We start from the raw sequence: 13,934 nt of genomic DNA, 5'->3' as shown, positions 1-13,934 counted from the left end.
TTTTTTGTCAATTGCTTGACAAACCTAGTTTATTTCGAACAGGAGCAGCTAACAGGGGCGTTTGGTGAGGGAGTTTACAGGGACTAGATACATCTAACATTCTTTGCACTTAAAGGTCAAAACACTGCTTGATAAAAACAAAGCACCAACAAGGGAACAAGCTTTGGGAGTAAAAAGAGAATGCAGGCAGAAGTCCAGCAACACAGTGGGAGCTACTCAGTTTATTGCACCCAATGCAGCATGTATGATTACCTGCCCTATGGGCTGGCGGTGTATGTATGTATTTGCTGCAAGCAGCTCCTGGCCCTCAGAGACCGTGTACGGACTTTGGAGACCAGGGTGGCTGAGCTGGAGGAGCTAAGGGAGACAGAGGTACAGAGATGAGACTTTCTGGGACACAGTAGAACGGTCCACCCCTGGTCTGACAGCCTCTGTGCTGTTGAGGAGGATGAAAGCCTCAGGGAAGGAAAACATCCAACTGGAGCAGAGGAAAACGATCCCATAGTTGGGACCCTCCTCCCAGATGATGTTGTGGTATCCTCTCACAGTGAGGATACTTCTCCGGGGCAGGGAACTCCAGTTATTAGGAAGACACAGGTATTAGTAATGGGCGATTCGATCATTAGAAACATAGATAGCTGCGTTTGCGATGATCAGAAGAACCTCATGGTGACTTGCCTGCCTGGTGCAAAGGTTGCAGCTCTCTCAAAGACATCTAGATAGGCTTATATGTAGTGCTGGGGAAGAGCCGGTGGTCGTGGTACATGTAGGTACCAATGACATAGGAAGGACAGGAGAGAGGTTCTGGAGGCCAAATTTAGGCTGCTAGGTAAGAGATTGAAGTCCAGGACCTCCATGGTAGCATTCTCTGAAATGCTTCCAGTTCCACACGCAGGGCCAGTTAGGCAGAATTGCAGGGTCTCAATGTGTGGATGAGATGATGGTGTAGGGAGGAGGGGTTTACATTTATTAGGAACCAGGGAAGCTTTTGGGAGAGGGGGAGCCTTACAGGAAGGATGGGTTCCACCTAAACCAAAACAGAACCAGATAGCTGGCGCTTAAAATTAAAAAGGTCATAGAACAGTTTTTAAACTAATGGCTGGGGGAAAGCCGACAGGTGCGGAAGAGAATGTGGTTGAGACATCCCTTACGGGAGGATCTATAAATGGAGATTCCCTATGTCCTATTAAGGAGGAGAGGATGGAAAATGTTAAAATACAAGGGGGATCTGATGAGAAACAGTCAAATGAAAAAAAGTCCCATTCAATTAAATCATAGAATGATTGAATATCAGGGTTGGAAGGGACCTTAGGAGGGCATCTACTCCAACCCCCTGCTCAAAGAAGGACCAATCCCCAACTAAATCATCCAGGCCAGGGCTTTGTCAAGCCTGACCTTAAAAACCTCGAATAGAAGGAGATTCCACCACCACCTCCCTAGGTAACCCATCCCACTGCTTCACCACCCTCCTAGTGAAAAAGTTTTTCTTAATATCCAACCTAACCTCCCCTACTGCAACTTGAGACCGTAACTCCTTGTTCTGTCATCTTCTACCACTGAGAACAGTCTAGATCCGTCCTCTTTGGAACCCCCTTTCAGGTAGTTGAAAGCAGCTATCAAATGCCCCCCCATTCTTCTCTTCTGCAGACTAAACAATCCCAGTTCCCTCAGCCTCTCCTCATAACTCATGTGCTCCAGCCCCCTAATCATTTTTGTTGCCCTCCATTGGACTCTCTCCAATTTTTCCACATCCTTCGTGTGGTGTGGGGCCCAAAGCTGGACACAGTACTCCAAATGAGACCTCACCAATGTCTAATAGAGGGGAATGATCACGTCCCTTGATCTGCTGGCAGTGCCCCTACTTATACAGCCCAAAATGCCGTTAGCCTTCTTGCCAACAAGGGCACACTGTTGACTCATATCCAGCTTCTCGTTCACTGTAACCCCTAGGTCCTTTTCTGCAGAACTGCTGCCTAGCCAGTCAGTAGCAGTGCATGGGATTCTTCCGTCCTAAGTGCAGGACTCTGCACTTGCCCTTGTTGAACCTCATCAGATTTCTTTTGGCTCAATCCTCTAATTTGTCTAGGTCCCTCTGTATCCTATCCCTACCCTCCAGTGTATCTACCACTCCTCCCAGTTTAGTGTCATCTGCAAACTTGCTGAGGGTACAGTCCACGCTGTCCTCCAGATCATTAATGAAGATATTGAACAAAACTAGCCCCAGGACTGACCCTTGGGGCACTCCGCTTGATACCGGCTGCCAACTAGACATGGGGCCATTGATCACTACCCACTGAGCCCGACGATCTAGCCAGCTTTCTGTCCACCTTATAGTCCATTCATCCAGCCCATACTACTATAACTTGCCGGCAATAGGGGACAGCCAAAAAATGACAAGTTTTTAAAATGCTTATATACCAATGCTAGAAGTCTAAATAATAAGATGGGTGAACTAGAGTGCCTAGTATTAAATGAGGATATTGATATAATAGGCATCACAGAAACCTGGTGGAATGAGAATAATCAATGGGACACAGTAATACCAGGGTATAAAATATATCAGAAGGACACAACAGGTCATACTGGTGGGGGAGTGGCACTATAGGTGAAAGAAACCACAGAATCAAATGAAGTAAAAATCTTAAATGAACTAAATTGTACTATAGAATCTCTATGGATAGTAATTCCATGCTTGAAAAATAAGAATATAGCAGGAGGACTATATTACAGACCACCTGACCAGAATGGTGCTAGTGACTCTGAAATGCTCAGAGATTAGAGAGGCTATTAAAATAAAAAACTCAATAATAATAATAATGGGGGATTTCAACTATCCCCATATTGACTGGGTACATATCACCTCAGGAAGGGATACACAGATAAAGTTTCTTGACATCTTAAATGACTGCTTCTTGGAGAAGCTGGTCCTGCAACCCACAAGAGGAGAGGCAATTCTTGATTTAGCTCTAAATGGAGCATGGGATCAGGTCCAAGAGGTGAATATAGCTGGACCGCTTGGTAATAGTGACCATAATATAATTAAATTTAACATTCCAGTGGCAGGGAAAACTCCACAGCAGCCCAACACTGTAGCATTTAATTTCAGAAAAGGGAACTACACAAAAATAAGGAGGTTAGTGACACAAAAAATAAAAGGTACAGTATCAAAAGTAAAATCCCTGCAAGCTGCATGGAAACTTTTTAAAGACACCATAGAGGCCCAACTTAGATGTATACCCCAACTTAAAAAACATAGTAAGAGAACCAAAAAAGAGCCACTGTGGTTAAACAACAAAGTAAAAGAAGCAGTGAGAGGCAAAAAGGCGTCCTTTAAAAAGTGGAAGATAAATCCTAGGGAGGAAAACAGAAAAGAGCATAAACTCTGGCAAATGAAGTGTAAAAATATAATTAGAAAGACCCCAAAAGAATTTGAAGAACAGCTAGCCAAAGTAATAGCAAAAAAATTTTTAAATACATGAGAAGCAGAAGGCCTGCTAGACAACCAGTGGGGCCACTGGACGATCGAGATGCTAAAGGAGCTCTCAAGGGAGATACGGCCATTGCGGAGAAACTAAATGAATTCTTTGCATCGGTCTTCACTGTTGAGGATGTGAGGGAGATTCCCAAACCTGAGCCATTGTTTTTGGGTGACAGATCTGAGGAACTATCCCGAATTGGGGTGTCATTAAAGGAGGTTTTGGAACAAATTGATAAACTAAACAGTAATAAGTCTCCAGGACCTGATGGTATCACCCAAGAGTTCTCAAGCAACTCAAATGTGAAATTGCAGGACTGTCATCTGTAACCTATCATTTAAATCAGCTTCAGTATCAAATGACTGGAGGATAGCTAATGCGCTGCCAATTTTTAAAAATGGCTCCAGAGGTGACCCTGGCAACTACAGGCCAGTAAGCCTCACTTCAGTACTGGGCAAATTGATTGAAGCTATCGTAAAGAACAAAATTGTCAGACACACAGATGAACATAATTTGTTGGGAAATAGTCAACATGGCTTTTATAAAGGGAAATCGTGCCTCACCAATCTACTAGAATTCTTTGAGGAAGTGAACAAGCATGCGGACAAAGGAGATCCAGAGGATAGAGATTTTCAGAAAGCCTTTGGCAAGATCTGTCACCAAAGGCTCATAAGCAGTCGTGAGATAAGAGGGAAGGTTCTCTCATGGATCGGTCACTGGTTAAAAGATAGGAAACAAAGGATAGGAATAAATGGTCAGTTTTCAGAATGGAGAGAGGTAAATAGTGGTGTCCCCCAGGGGTCTGTACTGGGCCCAGTCCTATTTAACATTCATAAACTATCTGGAAAAAGGGGTAAACAGTGAGGTGGCAAAATTTATAGATGATACAAAACTACTCAAGATAGTTAAGTCCCAGGCAGACTGTGAAGAGCTACAAAAGGATCTCACAAAACTGGGTGAGTGGGCAACAAAATGGCAGATGAAATTTAAAGTTGATAAATGCAAAGTAATGCACTTTGGAAAACAATCCTAACTATACATATACAATGATGGGGTCTAAATTAGCTGTTACCACTCAAAGATCTTGGAGTCATTGTGGATAGTTCTCTGAAATCATCCACTCAATGTGCAGTGGCAGTCAAAAAAGCAAACAGAACTTTGGGAATCATCAAGAAAAGGATAGATAATAAGACAGAAAATATCATATTGCCTCTATATAAATCCATGGTACGTCCACACCTTGAATACTGCGTGCAGATGTGGTCGCCCCATCTCAAAAAAGATCTATTGGAACTGGAAAAGGTTCAGAAAAGGGCAACAAAAATGATTAGGGGTATGGAACGGCTGCCATTTGAGGGGAGATTAATAAGACTGGGACTTGTCAGCTTGGAAAAAAGGCGACTAAGGGGGGATATGATAGAGGTCTATAAAATCATGAGTGGTATTTTCATAACTATAAAGGGAAGGGAACAGCCTCCTGTGTACAATACTATCAAATCCCTCCTGGCCAGAGAGACCAAAATCCTTTTACCTGTAAAGGGTTAAGAAGCTCCGGTAACCTGGCTGACACCTGACCCAAAGCGCCAATAAGGGGACAAGATACTTTCAAATCTTGGGGGGGGGGGGGGGGGAGGCTTTTGTTTGTGCTCTTTGTTTTGGGGGTTGTTCGCTCTTGGGACTAAGAGGGACCAGACATCAATCCAGGCTCTCCAAATCTTTCTGAACCAGTCTCTCATTTCAAACTTGTAAGTAACAGCCAGGCAAGGCGTGTTAGGTTTATCTTTGTTTTCTCAACTTGTAAATGTTCCTTTTGCTAAAGGGTTTACCTCTGTTTGCTGTAACTTTGAACGTAAGGCCAGAGGGGGTTCCTCCCCCTGTAGAGTTATTTTCCATCCTGATTTTACAGACATGATTTTTACCTTTCTTTCTTTAATTAAAAGCCTCCTTTTTAAGAACCCGATTGATTTTTCCTTGTTTTAAGATCCAAGGAGGTTGGATCTGGACTCACCAGGAACTAGTTGGGGGGGAAAGGAGGAGGAATGGTTAATTTCTCCTTGTTTTAAGATCCAAGGGCTTGGATCGGTGTTCACCAGGAACTGGGTGGAGAAGTCTCTCAAGGCTACTCAGGGAAGGGTTATAGTACTTGGGAGAAAAATATTCTGGGGGGAGGCAGACAGAGTTTCCCAAATAACTCAAATAATTTGGGTGGTGGCAGCAAAACCAGATCTAAGCTGGTAGTTAAGCTTAGAGGTTCTCATGCAGGTCCCCACATCTGTACCCTAGAGTTCAGAGTGGGAAAGGAACCTCAACATGTATAGAGAAAAATAAATAAGGAAGAGTTATTTACTCCTTCTCAAAATACAAGAACAAGGGGTCACCAAATGAAATTAATAGGTAGTAGGTTTAAAACAAAAGGAAGTATTTCTTCACACAATGTAGAGTCAACCTGTGGAACTCCTTGCCAGAGGGTATTGTGAAGACCAATACTATAACAGGGTTCAAAAGGGAGCTCGATAGATTCATGGAAGATAGGCCCATCAATGGCTATTAGCCAGGATGGGCAGGAATGGTGTCCTTAGCCTTTGTTTGCCAGAAGCTGGGATTGGGCGACAGGGCATGGATCACTTGATGATAACTTGTCTGTTCAGAGGACAGGATACTATGCTTGGTGGACCTTTGGTCTGACCCTCTATGGCTGCTCTTATGTTCTTAAACAAGACTGATTGGAAACTTTTGTACTAACATATACTGATGAATAAATTTCCCTCGTGTTACAGGATAAAGCATGCAATGGCAACAATATTATATCTGGTATATTCCTGGTAACTGCTAAACTCTGGATTAAAACAAACCATAAGCACTCTGAAGAGTGCAAGTCCATTGTAGCACCTTGGAAATGGCACCTGCAAAAAGCTGATCAGCATAAAATGAAATTCAGGTCAATTTTCTGTATTGCAGAAGCAACACTTAGTACCATAGAGATTATATATGGAGATATGCCTATCTCATAGAACTGGAAGGGACCCTGAAAGGTCATTGAGTCCAGCCTTCACTAGCAGGATCAAGTACAGATTTTGCCCCAGATCCCTAAGTGGCCCCCTCAAGGATTGAACTCACAACCCTGGGTTTAGCAGGCCAATGCTCAAACCACTGAGCTATCCCTCCCCCGCAAATTAGGGTTTGCTAACATTTCCAAAAATGAAATCCTATTTTTAACTGTTTAAAAATAATGTATCTGTGTTGCATTCAAAGTAGTATAACAATCTGTTGGGGAGCAGTATCCTAGACTGTTAATTAGTTTTACTTTTATCATGTTCTGAATGATAACTAATGTATACGTTCACTTTTGTTAATTATTATATAGTGAAGGTCTTATGTCTTAAACTAATACTGGCGCAGGAGAGACTGGTACTCAAACTGACACTGGATTTCACAAAGGACTCCTGGTAACAATCCACTTTTCAGCAATATAGACCAGCTGAGAGATCAGAAGTATCGGTTTTAATCAGAAACAGTGGGCCAAATTCACCACTGGAATAAGCAGGCACAGCTCCACTGAAGTTACTGCCGACGCACCTGCAATGCATGTGGCCTTCTAGGGATTACACAGTTCAAAACATCATGTAAAATTTATGCTGGGTTTGGTCCATGGTGAGCAGTGGTCACCAACCTTTCCCAGTTGTTCTATTATTTTATCCTCACAAAATCTGTAAGAAATATTAAGATTATTATATCTAAGAATACTACATGCATAAGTGTATCCAGGCAAGAAAGTGACCTATGATTGAGGGCTGCAACCCAGTAAAATTCAAATCAAGGCTGATCCTCATTTGATATTTATTTATGAACTTGAACCAGGAACCCTGCATCACAAAAACTGTAGCTTCACTTTCTGAGTTGACACACACTCTCCATTAGCTGTAAGAACCAGAAAGCCAAATATTCTTTATATCAAGTACAGGTCGATGGATAGATTCTTGCATTCCTTCAATCCTGAGCTACACACACATTGTGTTTTACTTATCCAGCTTATACATAAAAATTTTGGGTGACCATTTTGAGATACATAAGGCCAGATTTTTCAGAGTTCTTAGCATTTTTACACCACTTTATATGCTCAAAGCACAGCTTTCCGCTTGAAAGGATTATTTTTGTTAAAATTTTAACTTCAAGGTTGAGAAGGGGTTTCTAAACAAAGCCTACATTCTGAACTAAAGTCAGTCTAATGCAGTGCTGAAATTATGCATTTAGTTATGTGAGACAAGAACCCTTGTTTCCTCAGAGTTCATCTGCACCAGCTGCTTGCTGCTCCTCTGAAGTCAGAATTGAGGTTACAAATTTAAACTGTCTACCACAAACCAGCTGTGATGTCACTAAAACAAGCTTATGACTCTTTACAGGGAATAAATACCTGGGGCAGATGAGCTCTGAATCCTCATGCTAATATTCTTAAAGAACAGAAAATACAGGAAATAGAAAAACCACCAGTGTACATGCAAAAATGCTTCTAAATACACTGGCTAGGATTTTCTCCAAGAGGAATTAGTTGTTTTTTTAATGTCTTGACTCCTCATGTGTGAATTATGTTTTTTAAACTGCTAAAGGTGAGCATTATATAGGTTGACATATTACTATAATGCAAGATTGAGTTAAAATATTAGAGCACCCAGGAAAAAATCCTCACTAAGATCTTATTGTTACAAGGTTTTACAATTTTTTTTAAAGGGATTTTGAACATTTAGATAAAAATCTATTCTAAGTCATAGCTTCAATATGAAGAATGTGTCTATCATCTAAGGACATTGATATGAAAAAACTAAGGGTTTGAGTCTAGAGCTGGTCAATATGAAGACGCTAGAAAAGGAAAGCAAAACAACATGAGGTTTGGAGAACAATGGCATTTAAAAGTTCTGCTTCTGAAACCATGAGCACACTTCCTCCCCTGAATCAATGTTTAAAAAAGGTTAAAAAACATCCTGTGGCCAAACAATATAACTGTTCAAATAGTCCTGTTCAGAATCTACACCAGGGAAGGAAATTAAACAGTTTCTTGCTTCACTGTTGGTTGGAGAGCTATCTGAAATTCCTTTGAGACCCCGTGAATGGCTAATAATAATGTGGCCACAGTTGACAATTACATAATTGTTTGCTCTAAAGCAGTGAAACAATTGTGCTCGAGGAGACTTCCATAGATTAATACAGAAATGCAAAAGCCTAGTGATAAAGCATGATGATAAAACAAATGTGTTGGGAGAAACTTGTCAGTGCTCTCAATAACAGTTTCTTAAAGATCATGCTCTGAATGCTGGCAAAAAGATAGATTTAAAAAACAGTTACAAAGGCAATACACATTCAATTGTAAAAGCATTTGAAAAGGTAATAGGAAAAACTAAGAACTCTGCTATAAAAACAGCAATGCAGAATAAGACATCATTACACAATTCACAGAAGAGAAGAAGGGCTTCCTGCCCACCAATATGTAATGAAGATATAAATTTATAGCCTTCAGCTGTTGTTGCCTGCAGATCCTTGGCAGCACAGCTTGGGGTATATTGTAGGGAAACCACCAACAAGGAAAACAAATTCCAGCTTTTAGTCACACATTGCTTTCAAACAGCTAATATCAGAACTAAACCCCCACTCCTCCTGCAGTGTGTGAATGGTCTGTCGGACAGTACGCCACACCAAAATGAAAGACTGGGACAATTTTAATATATTAAAGTAGAAATGTGCCAAAGGGACGTAAGGAAATGTACTGTTTACTATAACCTGCAAATGACCATTTAAAAACATACTATCCTTTTAAATATGACAAAAGACCTGTTTAACTGCACTTCAGTTCAGAACTAAGGGGTGATTAAAAAAATAATTAGCATGCTGTTTATTTTCATAATGATCAAATATAATAGAAGTTCATGCAACAGGCAAGTTAAGGTCTTAATAAAGAACAACAAAGCAAGAGGGAGCATACAGCTATTAACTGTTGAATAAACTGCTTTCAGTGCCACCTGCCTCACCAATGAAGTGGTAAGTATTTTATAACTGATATGGCTTTGTTTTGTTTTACTTTAATGCAGTTGGACCTCTGTCCACCACTCCCCAAAACAGGGGCTCTTAAACTGGGGGTCAGTACCCCTAAGGGGATCGCAAGGTTATTACATGGGGGGTCGCAAACTGTCAACCTCCACCGCAAGCCCCACTTTGCCTCCAGCATTTATAATGGTGTTAAATACATAAAGTGTTTTTAATTTATGGGGGTGGAGTCACACTCAGAGAGTTGCTATGTGAAAGGGTCACCAGTAAAAAAGTTTGAGAGCCACTGCCCAAAAGCATCAAACTTTAGGTAAAATGGATGCCTTAAATCTAGTATCTGCTACTTTTCTTCATCCTTATCACCTCTGATGTCCCAGGACAGCTGAATGAGCAAGTTTCCCCAAGATTTAATGTGCTTCACAGGAAATGGCTGGTAAGCAGAAGAAGGGATATGGAACAGTGCAATACCCTGGAGGCAACACACTCTCCCCATTGGCCTCAAAACAGGAAAGCCAGTTGTTGGTCCTGAACTCAGATACACTGCAATGGAGCACGTTCAGTGCTAGTAGGGTGGTCCACTATTATTATTTAAAAAACCACAGTAGCACATTGGTTTGCTAAACACAGGCTTTTGCGCACGATATAACAGGAAAAATTCTTGCTTTAGAACTGACACTATAATACTGTATACTGGCAGCATATAAAAATTCTGCTAAGTAGATGCAGTCAATTTTTTCCTACACCAGAGCAGTGTTGCTGCCTCCTAATAAAGCCAACATTTATGCAACATTACAGTGAAATTCCATTTACTGAAGGAATCAGAGGCAATACAAAGAGGTCTACTCCATTTTCCAGTTGAGCAATGATCATATGAACTCCACCTGTTGATTTTGCACTAATTAGCCCTCCGTGGGCAGGTTCAGCCGAAAGCCAAGGGCTATAAATAGGCCACAGAGACCTACACTTCCTTTTTACCACCCAGATCAGGGATGAGGCACAGTGGAAGGAGGCAGTGTTGTGGAAGCTTGCAGAGCTGTTGCCCATGCAGTAGCTGTTCTGTGAGTAAACAAGGGACCTTCAGTTGGCAATGCTGCATTCAGCAGCACAGCATTCATATTAAAGAAAAAGGCCAGCAGCAAAGCACAAGATTTTACACAACCAAGGGGTAACTAACTAGTGCCATCAGTACTGGAGCTGAATGACCAGACTGCTTGGTCCTATCAGAACTAAGCATCTCCCATTCAGCCCATAGAAACTCAGCCATCAATGTGTTCATTTAAGTACCTTGTACTTCTGCCTCAGCTCTTCAGTGTCTTCTTTCTCCACCTCCAGTACACGCCTCCGTTCAGTGGCATCTTCGGCATAATCAAGCTTAGCAACAAGAACAGATGCAATTACTCCCGTAAATTCTTGGTGGTACCCAAATAGCCAAGAAAATGTCATTTATTAAACTGTTTGAAAACGGAATCTTTGTGAGTATTGTGCTTAACTTTCCTTGCTTTGTCATCCCATTGTCTACAAAACAGTTCATTAAGCCTTCCATGCTGCTGGTTCCCAGCAGGCACGTCCACTGCCAGTAATGGACCTAGCTTTATGGAAATCCAACTCACACAGCCAAGGAATTAAAGAAAAGACTCCAGGCCTCAAAAATCAGTTAAACATGGGTGACTAAAGGATATGTTTTGAGGAGAAAAGCTTTTCCTATAGTTCGGATTCAAGGCAAAGTTTTTCTCCAGTTTTGCTCCAAGTTCTTACATTTACATCACTCTCCAATAGCATTTTTGGACCCAATGTAAATGAAGCAATGTGTTTTAGAATAAGATGGATCAGGATCAACTTACCTCCATTTCCATCCGGCCCATGCCCATGACATCATACTTGACGACGATAGGGATGGGATCTGTTCTGCCTGTAACAGAAACACACAAACAAGGTGAGAGGCCAAGTCTGCTCCAACAGCTCACTTTACACATTAGGTTTGGGTGGTTAGAGATCTTGCCTTTGAGTGCAGAAACCAGAAAGCTACAGTGAACCAAACAAGCCATTCTCACAGCTTACATCCAAACCTGCTTCTCTCAAACCTGTTAAGGTTAAATGTACTCATTAGCTCTTTGGTGCTTATTACTGAGATTCTCAGAACATTAACCACAAGTACATTTTGCATAACTGGTTAATGTTCAACACTGCCAAGTCCTGGCACCAGGAGATTAAAAGGATCTTTCCTCATTACTCTCACACTATTGGATCATAACCCTGATCTTCTGACCCCTCAGTGGAAAAACAAGTACCAAACATGTTTTATTGTATAACTCATTAGTTTCCCACCAAGTTTTGCATCTTATTAAATAAAAAAATTAACTGATGCCATGGTAGGCCAGAATTTTCTCATAAAAAAAAATGAGCGCTAATTCCAGAACAGGTATTTAATCACAACTTGCTTCTTAATGTTCCCACTAAGAAATCCTCTATTACGTACTGTGTAACCTGTAAGCTGTGAAAAGGACTAGTAGCGAAGAAAATTGACTTTGAACTAATCAAACTATGCTGGAGATTTTTACATATCTTTAATCCACTCATAACCAGCCAAACAAAGCAAAATGGGGCAGACAAGCACTTTACTACCACAGCTTTTTTACATCACAACTTGCACTGTTTGTTGTGATGTAAGCCCACTGAAAAGTACTTACCTTATCTGGTGCATACCTTGAGTAAAAAAACAGAATGTTTATTCCCTCATTATTATTCTTGGGTCGGTGTAAACAATTGTTTTGTTATACACACATATACACATATATTATACCTTTGGGCTAAAAGATCTAGTTTTAATCATGCCAAAATTAAGACACTATTTCAATCCACGTGCACAAAAAAGGCTTAGTTCTTAAAACCACATCAGAAAAGCCTCTGATTTACATCAAAAGTTTCTCTGTCCTTCAAAAACTATTAATCCATGGACCTCCAACTCCACAGGGACATCAAGGAGATCCTATGGATTGTTAAAGACAGGTGTATTTTTAATAATTAAACTAGGAAATAAGTATGTCCACTTCAGACATGTATTTAGCTTTATATTTATAACTGCATTTTTATATTTTTGTACATATGCCCAGAGACCGTTTAGTTGGGCATGTTACAAGTCCAAAGATGAGATAAAAATTTACTAAGCCATCTCAGCCAACCCAAAACAGCTTTGAGCTATTTCGCTTTCATGTAGGTATTTAACAGTACATTTTTCACCCAGATTACGCCCAATGGTATAATAAGTAAGCAGTGACTGCAATCTTTAGCAAAAGGACCAAATTAAAGACCGGTTATAAAAATGACTTCCTAGGTGCAATATCACTTTCATAACGTCTCAGCCAGGGATTTACTGGTAAAAGGTAGACCCAATGGAATGATTGAGAACAAGTGCAAAATGAATTTATTTGGTTTTGTTTACCAGTTTTTGTTTTGTTTCTGCAAGAATCATGATCTTTCTATGCAAGCTCATTACCTTGGTAAACCCCTGTATACAAACAATGAGTCAGTACTTTTGCCTTCTAAGGCAGTCAAAGTTTTTAAAATTCATAAATTGCAGTAGCAAGTGCTAGTGCCCGTCATGTTGGGGAAAATCAAGTTTGGACAGTATTAGAATTTTATGTTTAAACTGATTTTTGGCAGTTCTAACAAACAGAAACATCCCTTCTTAGCAATACCCTTTAATGAACAAGGATCAGACAAGTGTGCATAAAGAAAGGAAAGGAAATGAAAGACCAAGCAGAAGGATGAAGGCTACAACAGAGAAAGTAAGCCTAACATATTGGTGCACTGATGACAAAAGGAGTAATTCAGTCTGAAAATAAAAAATTACCACTGCTAAGTTTACCATCACCACAACAAGTCCAGGATCAAAATGCTGTAAAAAAGAAACACCATTTGTTAGCCAGAAACCTTTAGGGGCAGAAAATAGGCCGTTTGAAGTAGGCAGACAGGATGGGTTAAAGGCTTCTTCCTCACCTCCTCCAACCCCACTGCCACACTTCGTCCTGTGGAGTGGGGGAGACAGGAGGTGGTCAGTTTTGAGCAGCTACTGTTTGTTTTCACAACCGCTCTCGCTTATGATTTAGCAGGTGTTGGAAGATGTTTAGTTCCTGGTGATTAATCAGTTTTAAAAAGATGCTGCATTTTTTCAAATTCAAAGATGTAGATTTTAAAAATCAAGATCTTAAGATAATAAATATTTTAAAGGGCATGAAGTCAACAAGGCATTCCATAAACTTATGGCGTGTTCATACAAGACAAGGGAAATGTTACTTTTTAACTACTCAAAGTGCCGCCTTTGTTTTAAATATAACCATTATTATTTCATTAGGAGCGAGAGCTGGCTGACCCTGGCAGCTAGCCAAGCAGGCACCAGGTTCTAACAGTTCAAGCACAAATTGCAAT

The 13,934-nt window shown here is 40.7% G+C and overlaps 1 protein-coding gene across 5 annotated transcripts in view; it reads right to left on the bottom strand.

Annotated features, from left to right (window-relative positions):
• The window catches only part of GPATCH8 (G-patch domain containing 8), an 83,253-nt gene that overhangs the window by 19,420 nt on the left and 49,899 nt on the right, over nt 1–13,934 (bottom strand). For 3 of the 5 annotated variants that reach the window (XM_039504148.1, XM_039504150.1, XM_039504152.1), the window contains 2 exons: nt 11,351–11,418; nt 10,794–10,880 (listed from right to left, as the gene is read on the bottom strand). In XM_039504148.1, coding sequence (XP_039360082.1) covers nt 10,794–10,880; nt 11,351–11,418 — 155 coding nt within the window. Of the gene's footprint in view, nt 1–10,793; nt 10,881–11,350; nt 11,419–13,359; nt 13,405–13,934 lie in introns of all 5 variants that reach the window. The other 2 variants (XM_039504151.1, XM_039504149.1) reach the window with 2 other exon arrangements.

The sequence above is a fragment of the Mauremys reevesii genome, linkage group 17, assembly GCF_016161935.1.
Source record: "Mauremys reevesii isolate NIE-2019 linkage group 17, ASM1616193v1, whole genome shotgun sequence".
Classification (NCBI taxonomy): Eukaryota; Metazoa; Chordata; order Testudines; family Geoemydidae; genus Mauremys; species Mauremys reevesii.
Note: the sequence above shows the minus strand (reverse complement) of the source record. Positions and strands in the feature narration are given on the sequence as shown.